This window comes from Eretmochelys imbricata, chromosome 25, assembly GCF_965152235.1.
Source record: "Eretmochelys imbricata isolate rEreImb1 chromosome 25, rEreImb1.hap1, whole genome shotgun sequence".
In the NCBI taxonomy this organism is placed as follows: domain Eukaryota; kingdom Metazoa; phylum Chordata; order Testudines; family Cheloniidae; genus Eretmochelys; species Eretmochelys imbricata.
In genome coordinates, this window is record NC_135596.1 from 2,321,335 (window position 1) to 2,330,074 (window position 8,740).

The 8,740-nt window shown below is 48.0% G+C and overlaps 1 protein-coding gene across 1 annotated transcript; it reads right to left on the bottom strand.

Moving 5' to 3' along the window:
- Window positions 1–1,843: 1,843 nt before the first annotated feature.
- Window positions 1,844–7,025, bottom strand: VMAC (vimentin type intermediate filament associated coiled-coil protein). Its single transcript, XM_077842070.1, has 2 exons — window positions 6,792–7,025; window positions 1,844–4,382 (listed from the first exon to the last, which is right to left on the bottom strand). Exons 1-2 carry the CDS (start codon window positions 6,980–6,982, stop codon window positions 4,025–4,027), a joined length of 549 nt encoding a protein of 182 aa, XP_077698196.1. The 5' UTR covers window positions 6,983–7,025; the 3' UTR covers window positions 1,844–4,024.
- Between the last annotated feature and the right edge of the window lie 1,715 nt (window positions 7,026–8,740).

Genomic DNA, 8,740 nt, shown 5'->3' on the forward strand with positions numbered 1-8,740 from the left:
GACCAACCCTTTGGGCACTCCACTTGATAACGGCTGCCAACTAGACATGGAGCCATTGATCACTACCCGTTGAGCCCGACAATCTAGTCAACTTTCTATCCACTCTGTGGCATGTTGTCTCTGGAATGTAAGGGAAGTTCAGTCTGTTCATCACATTTCCCAGGCCTCCTTCTCAGGCCTTGGCAGTGCTACAGGATGGGTCAGACACTTTCTCTGGCAGTGGCCACACACCTTCAGGCTCCAGGTGGCAAGACCCTTCTTCCCAGTGTCAGCCCCTCCACCCCATCAGGGTTATGATCCCCCTCCAAGTCTGGCCTCCACAGCATCTTGGCTGGGGGCGTCTCCCTGTGCTGGGCTCGCTGCCCAGGGTCCCCCCCTCACTCTCCCCAGCTGCTCACCACACCCAACTCCGGAGACTGCTCCAGCCCCAACTCCACTCTGCCTCCAGCCCCCTCGGCTGCTTTTTTGGCCCCTCTGGCTCTCTGCAGCTCTCCTCCCAGTACAGGTCTGCTCTGTGGGCTGCTTGTGTGCATCTACTCCCAGCACCAACCTGTTTCCAGGGCTGCTTTTCTGGCTTTTGTTGCTACGGCTCTGCTCCATGGATTGCTTCTTTGGCCGCCATGGCCCTGCTCCCCAGCTCAGCTCGGGCCCCTGCTCTTTGTTAGCTCAGACCCATTCTGTTCCAGCTCACACGGCAGACGGGAGCCCTCTGGCCTCCTGATTCCATTAGCCTGCCTGCTCTGTCAATCCGGCTGACCTGGAGCATTGGCCTCCCCCCATTGTTCCGGGGTACTGTCAGTCTGAGTCCTGATTTCCCATCGACCCTTCCCCTTTCTTTTGGTACTGGGAGCTAGCCAACCAAAACTCCCCCTCTGAGTTTTAGTAAGGGGCCAACAATTCTCTTACATATGGTTATGAAAGACTCTACCACCACCTGCTGCCCTGGAACTGTCCCTAGGACTAAAATATGCTTGTAAAGGTTAGGACTCACTCCCAGCCCCGATCACAATCCCTCTGTATCCGCACACCTGACAGCTCACCTGCTCCCATTTTCAAAGCAGACTGAAACCCAGGCTCCAAGAAGCCAAGCCAATCAAAGAATGCACTAGTTACCTAACAGGCACCCAATTTGGGTAGGCCTTGTTCCCATATGCCTGCACACAGCCCGCCCTTCCTTTGGCTACGAGAAAAAATGGCACATACAGTAGACATGGACGATAAAGGGAAATTTACAACCCAGCTGGCAACCTTCATCAAGGGCTTTTTATATTAAATAATATACTGTTTCCTATATACTGGAAACAATAGTGGCTCTAGGTACTATCAGCAATGACTGTGCCCCTGGATGTTGGTGCCAACTCTCCTTCACCACTCACACACACTACACAATCATGTGCTGGAGAGTTGGGAGTGCAGGACTGCACCTATCCACATGCAAAGGAGATTCTACTGCAGGTAACTGATGGCAGCACTGGCCTCATGCCCCTTTCATACAAAGGTGAATTGTGTGATAGGTGACAATATTGTAACAGGGAGATTCAATAGTAATTATACATCTTGAAAGGATCATAAACAAAACATCCCAGGGGACTAGGGAGGTCAGAAAAGGATAGCTAGTTGTGTTTTGCAAATGTGTTAACGATCCAAGAACTAGAATTATTTACCAATGCCGGGGAAAAGGGCATTTCAAACTAGAGGGGCCAAGTTTGAAAGGAGATCAGATGAGACAATACAAAAGTAAACAGCCTAGTGAAAACACTGAACAGATGGTTCCTGGGTGTTGCTGACCAGTTGAGTCACTTAAAACTGAAGAGGCAAAGAAAACCTATGGAAACAACATGACTTGAATATGCCAAAATATGTTTATTTTGTATCCTGCAAGAAAAACTTAAGCGAGGACATATGCAAGTGCAAATAATAAATACAGGCAGCTGGATGATACTGGTAGAATAATCAGTGAGAAAAAAAAACTTGAAATGAGTTTTTATTTAAAACAGTAACTAATTGCTTAGCCCTTCACCCACAGTAACAAACAGATGATAAACGGATTAAATGTTGACACAAGTTTACATCCTTAAAGTTTAGAGAGAGGCCTGGAAAGTTAAGGAAGGCGAAAGATTTTAAAAACTCTGAATTGGACAGGAGGTGAAGGAAAGTACAATATCATCCTCTTTCTCAAAGGATTTAAAGTAGGTACATCTGCTTGGGATTTGCACATTTACTGTAGACTTGTAAAGAAATAATAATCCCTTATGTTTACATAGCACCTATAATTCCAAATCAACAAGTGCTTTTACAAACTCTTCAAACAAAGGTCAGTCACTCCACCCACTACAAAAATACTATTCTCACAGTATGTAACTGTGTCCATCCTGTGCCACCAGCACTGTTCCCACACATCTGATGAAGGAGAAGTTAAGAATTATTTATTGACTGTAAATGGCAGAGACTATATGGAGGCAGAATGTATTTACCTGAGTTAGCATTTGGCAAGGACATAATTGCCAAAACCCTGTTTTTCAAGAAATGCAAAGGAACCTTTAGTGACCAAGAGTAGTCAGGGGTTTAGATTTATAAAAATACAGGAAATTCACTCTGGTGGTATAAATATGTTGCATGTGTTTATAATAGTTTCTCAAAAAGGAATTTTAAGAGATTTTCTTTTACTCTTATTTGCAGTGGAATACCCATTCTCACATTTTGTTTCCCACTGAAGAATTTTGAACAAGGAACATCCCATATAAAAGCAGGTCTTTATGAGAGATATAAAAAAGTACTTAACCAGCTACAGGGAATTGCATATAGAGCTGCTGTCAGTCAGAGTTTAAACAAGATGAATTTGGAAAAGAAATCTGGTTAGACCACAGAGAAAATCTACATGTTCTAGACAAAGGCAGAGAGGTTACAGCTGGCCACTTTATGCAGCAAAGTTTCCAGGCAGTGACTGGTGCCAATCTTAAAGCTGTAAGAGGACAGTAGAGGCTGAATTTTAAAAAGCTTAAAATAGATTCATTTTTCTACCAAGTTTTAAATGTAACTCAGAGTGATCAAGTCAGAAACCAACCCTTCTACCCAGAAACTTAAATTTATGCATAATATTCCTTAAAATCCCACCACCAACTCTAGTGACTACACCTCTTATTAATGAATGTGATATTTTCCCCTTCATTCCTCCACTCTAATTTTAAAACAGGTAACACACAATCTGGAAAGAAGGTGAATTTCAGAAAATGGATTCCCTCCAGTTACATTGTGAATCTGCCTCAAATCCATACACTAGTTTCCTTCTTTCTGTGCTAACTCCATAGAGAAAAAGAAAAGAGATTTGATTCATCTTAACTAACAAATCTAATCTCAACAACAAAACAGCAGGTTAGGAATTCAACATATAACTCAACCCAATGAAGCCAAACTTCCCAGAAGAGATAAATTAGTGAAAAGCTAACAGTCCCTTAGTTGAAACATGTAGAACTTTGAGCGCTTAGATTTTTCATTCACTGCAGAATATTTTATAGGTTTATAGACTCAGACATCAGATGTCCTAGATTTTGGTATATAAACATCCTGCTCTAATCAACCACCGTCTATGGCTCTGATATACAGCAGACCTGGATGAGGAGCAGCATTTAGGCCAACAGAAGCTGAAAGTCGATGGTGATACATTTGGCCACCAGTGCTGGAAGGTCTACTATACAGCATTTGACTTAAGTATCCTTAACATGAAGTGTTTTGGGTCAGAGAGGAAAGTAAATACTGAAGGACAGGAGGAATTAAAAGATCCCCATGATAAAGGAACAGTGGAAAACCCTTAAGTGCCCATTTCACCAAGGGTTAGTATCCACTCAGGTAGGTAGTATTGCATAGAGCCCACTTTCCTGAGTCCTCAATGAAGGAGATATAGAAAAGGCTACTTGCAAGAACTGAGGGGGGTGAGGGACAGACTCCCACCTGAACCTGGTTCTTTCAGGACAAGATTGAAAAACAGAACTGGAGTATTTGTAATAAAGGTCATGTTCCACACAGTTCACACTGTCGTCCCAAACTGGCTTGTATCCAATTCCTGATCTTCCAGGTCATCTTCACAGAGAGAGAAGTCTTTGTTCTTTGATATCTGGTTGGTGATGCAGTTTGACTCCTGGAACTCGTCATGAACCGGAGAACTGGAATCACTTTGGGTCCCTGGAAAGGTACTTAACTGTTCCCCTTCTGCCATGTAAGACAGAAGATTGTCCAGGATGGGTCGGTTTCTGCAGATTTTAGTCAGAAGATGACTCCTGTGCTTCAGCTGTACAATTAAGTCATCTTTTTTCTGGATGACATTTAACAGCTTCTGAATCGTCTCCTCAGATGAAAGTAGCTTCTGCTGCAGAGCAGTAATTTCTCTTAGAAGAAAACAGAAGAAAACTAGTCTCAAAACAAGGCTACTAGAATGTAGCCATGCACAGAACTACTGTTCCTCACTGGACAGCTTTATTTGCCCTCATCCTATAAAGACCTAAGGGGTTTTTTAGTTTCAAAAAACAGAGGGTTATATAAAATGTTGAAGAAATGATCCCCGTACCCTTTCAAGCTTCCTGAATCTCTCTCTCATGCCCCTCTCTTTGGGTCAGCTGTTTATGTAGTTCTAACACAGCACTGACAGTGCAAATCGTGATACTTAAGGTTGCCTAACACTTTCCATTATAAGACCTTGTTTCTTATAGTTTTGCCAAACTTTAACCTTTCAGGCTGAAATTTTGCATGCTGGGTGCCTACCCTGTGGACTGAATTTTTCTGGAAGTTTCAACTAAAACAGTTCAGCCATTCTAGATAATGAGTTTAGGGAAAAATACATTGTTTTGCCCATGTTAAAAAAATTCTTACAACCATTTGTTTGAGAAGCCCTGGAACAGGAATCTGAAATTTAGCAAGGGAGATCAACTGATGTCAGTGTTTTGCTGTAACTGTAAAAATTTGCCTACATACGGGCAAGTTAAAAGCCAGTGAAAACTAGTTTGCACATGCTCAGTAGAGGTTTTTTAGAAGCCAACAGCTAAATTCTCCAAAGACTCTAGCTGCACTGATTTCAGAGTAACAGACGTGTTAGTCTGTATTCGCAAAAAGAAAAGGAGTACTTGTGGCACCTTAGAGACTAACCAATTTATTTGAGCATAAGCTTTCGTGAGCTACAGCTCACTTCATCAGATGCATACTGTGTATGTGCTATCTCCATACAGCTCCTACATGCCGACTGGACTGCACATGTCCCCCACCACGATATTGTGACTGAGCATGCTTCACGCATGGCTGCAGGAGCTCACCAGAACTTTTCCCGTCCTTGCACCTCTGTTGTAGCACCAAACTCCAGAATATGGAGACGCTTGCCCCTTTTCCTTTCATCCTGCTAGCATCGAGGCAGCAAGGAGGCAGCAGAAGCAGCCTTACTCACCCCTTTGTATCTGAGGAACAGAGGAAGGACACAGGCTGGAAGCAGAAAGGAACAGGTAGACAAGTGGATATGCATGTAAGACAGGGAGGAGAACAGAAGACGAGGACAGAAGGGTTTGTAATCACTAGAATATACTCTCCTCTGGAACCTAGAACTGAACCCAGGATTCCTGAGTCAATATTCCTCTGCTGTCAGCAGATAGTACCAATCCCACTAGCCAGATAGGTATCTCTTCCCCTCTAATCGGTCCACATACAGGATAATAGCCTATTAATGCTACCAGATGTTCAATTAACTCAAGTGGTAGAAGTCTGCAGTTTGATCTAAAGGTCCTGACCCTGCTAGTAACACATTTGATGGTGAATATAGTTCACATGAAGGTATTTCTATTGTTTCAGTTGGCTTTTATAAAATTTAAGAAAACCCATTAAAAGAACACCAAATTTTCAAAGTAAAGCACTGAAAAGTTAGGAAATACCAGAATTAAGGAATATATGACCACATACTTTTTCTGCAGAAGCCCTGTCTTATTCAGTGTGCAGGATGAGCCATGTTCAGGAAATCACCATCATGCATGCACACAAGGGGACTGAATTAGAATTGCACAAGCAACCTTAGGCTTGGTGTTTCCTATCTTTTCAGTACTTGACTTGGCAATTTTTACTACGAAAGAACATGGGCATAATTTTTCCCTACCACTGTTCTCAGAAATGGCATGACTGTTTTAAATGAAACTTTCCAAAACAAATTCAGCCTGAGACAGAGACTGGATATGGAAAACTTTATCATGACTGTTTGGCAAAGTAACAAGCAACTGAAAATAGGGTCCGCTAATGAAAAGTTAAACAACCTGAACCTAACAAGCTCGGCCAGCTATTGTACACTACATCAGTCGTGGGGGGGGGGGGGGGGGGAATGCGTTGTCAAGATCAGAAGTAAGCAATCCAGTGCCATACTTTCCATACGCCGCTACCATCGGCCAAAAGCCCACCTGGGGGCCGATCCCTGCCCACGCTTTTCTACCCCCGGGCACGCTCCTGTGAACGCGCGTTTTACCTCGGCTTGCCCGCGCGCCTGGGGCTCGCAGGAAGACTGTGGCCCCCGCGCACCCAGCCGGGGCTGCGCTAGCCAAGGGTCTGCAATTCCCCGCCGTCCTCGCTAATTCTGGGCCTCCGGGCTGGTCTCACAGCGGGGCCCCCCACGGGCCGGCCCAGCCCCTGCCCGGGGCGGGACGTCGGCCAGGCCAGGCCCGGCCCGGCCCGGCCCGGCGGGAGGGACGGGGCAGGTGTTACTCGCTCCCCCGCCCGGCCGGCCGGCGCCCGCTCAGCCCCCGGGCCGGGCCGGGCGCTGCCCCCGGCGCTACCTGTCCTTGGCAGCCCCCAGCTCCCGCAGCGCCGCGCGCAGCTCGCCGTCCTTGCGGATGAGACTCTCCGCCTGCCCGCGCACCGTGCGCTCGGCCGCGCCCAGCCGCCGCTCCAGCTCCGCCACGCGCCCGTGCAGCGCCGCCAGGTGCGCGTTGGCCTCGCGGATCTGTACGGCCGGGGGCACCGACATGTCGGCCAGGCCCGGCCAGGCCCAGCCAGTCCTGTGGGCTCCCGCCCCGCCGGCCGCGGAGCGAGGGCGGGGCCTGGAAAGCCCCGCCCCCGCCAGCCCGCTCCATCGCTGGCCTGGGTCTACGGTTGGGGGCCCCGGGCTTTGGGCAGAGCCCAGGGGTCGCTCTGGGGGCAGAGTGGCCCTTTGGGGGCAGGGAGATGCCCCCCCCCGACAGAGGGGCCCTTTGGGGCAGGCGGATGGCACCCTGGGAAGAGGGGTGCTTTGGGGGCTGGGGCAGCCCAGGAAGAGGGGTGCTTCAGGTAGCCTGTAGGGGAGTGCTAACTTGAAAGATCCTTACAACTCTTTTGCCCAATTTCACCTCGTCTCACTTTTGATAACACAACAATTTAGAGAGCAAAGGGGTATACTCACTGTTTGTGAATTGGTTAGAGTGCAGCCAGAAAAGCAATGTTCATGAAGTGTGGAAAACGATGGATTTAGATAGCTTCTGGTTTACATTCATAAATAATGCATAAAATTCCAGTCCATTTCTATACTAGCAGGGTACTGTAGCTGCTCTGTATTTCTTTCCATAAAGCTCTTTCCCAGAACAAGACACACACTTGTTGCAGGAAAGAAAATGGTTTACAGTTTGATTGGGGCACAAAGTTTAGCAAGGAGAGAGTTCCCGGACAGCAGTTACACCATAAAAACAAACACCCGCGCACCAGCTGCTTCAGCCTGATCCCAGCTGCAGTACTGGACTGATGTACAGATTCTACAGTGGGGAAGGATGGCTCTTTCTCATGGCCCAAGCACATTCCTCAAGTTTACAACAGGTATGTCTACGCTGCACCTGGGAGCGAGCCTCCAGCCGCGACCAACAGATTTGAGGTAGCAAGGCTTATGCTATCATGCTTTGCTAGCCTGAGGGGGCCAGAGGGTGAGCGCACGAGCTCCAACATCAAAACAATGCCCACGTGGCTATGGCCGCTACTATTTTGAACACAAATGACATGACCTATACAAGCCTCAAATCCCAACGTGCAATGCCTCCTCGTGATGCAAGCGGCAGGGCTGCACAAAGCTGTTCTGATGTTGTGGAAAGTAAACCCTGATTGTGCGAAAGCCTATTTCCTACGTTTCTTTAAACTCCAGGTCCTGAGCTAGCGGCCTCTGTGATGAGACACAGTAAAAAGTCCTTTACAAAATACAAGGTCTCGTGCCGCCACAGTTCTCGCTCTTAGTAGAGCCCCAACTGATTCTGTAACGGCAAACTCCTGACGTGGCTCAATGTCCCACTAAAACGGACGACGCTCCTCTCTTCTCACCCAGGGAAATGAAAGATGGAGAGTGAGGCTTGGGACGCGTGGATCCTTCATCCTCCTGCCTAAACGTCACCCCTAGTGAAGGGTTAAATCTCCAGCTCCGCGGGCGGCCAATCGTCACCCGGTGGTTCTCTCAGATCGATTATCGACTTTCCCACTTTCCAAACCCACGTCCTAGAGCACCCCGCCTGCCGCTCCGCGCCGGCGCTGCGAAGACCCTTGTGGCCACGGCCCTCACTCGGCATCCGTGCCAGCTAGGCCTCTCCCACCCTCCCCGCCCAGGGGGACTGCAGCTGGGCCCTGCGCCTCAGGGCAGCGGCCGGAATCGAACCTCGCACCGGCTGCAGCCCCACGGCTGCTGCGCCGGCGCCGGGCCTCGCCTTGCGCATGCGCGCGGGCGGCTAGCGGAAGTTCTTTCACAGAGGGGGACGAAGGAACGCCCGCGAGAACG

Coding starts and splice junctions, on each gene's coding strand:
- VMAC (XM_077842070.1), bottom strand. CDS start 6,982: ATGTCGGTGCCCCCGGCCGTACAGATCCGCGAGGCCAACGCGCACCTG. Junction 4,383..6,791: donor CTGGGGGCTGCCAAGGACAG/GTAGCGCCGGGG, acceptor TTTTCTTCTAAG/AGAAATTACTGCTCTGCAGC.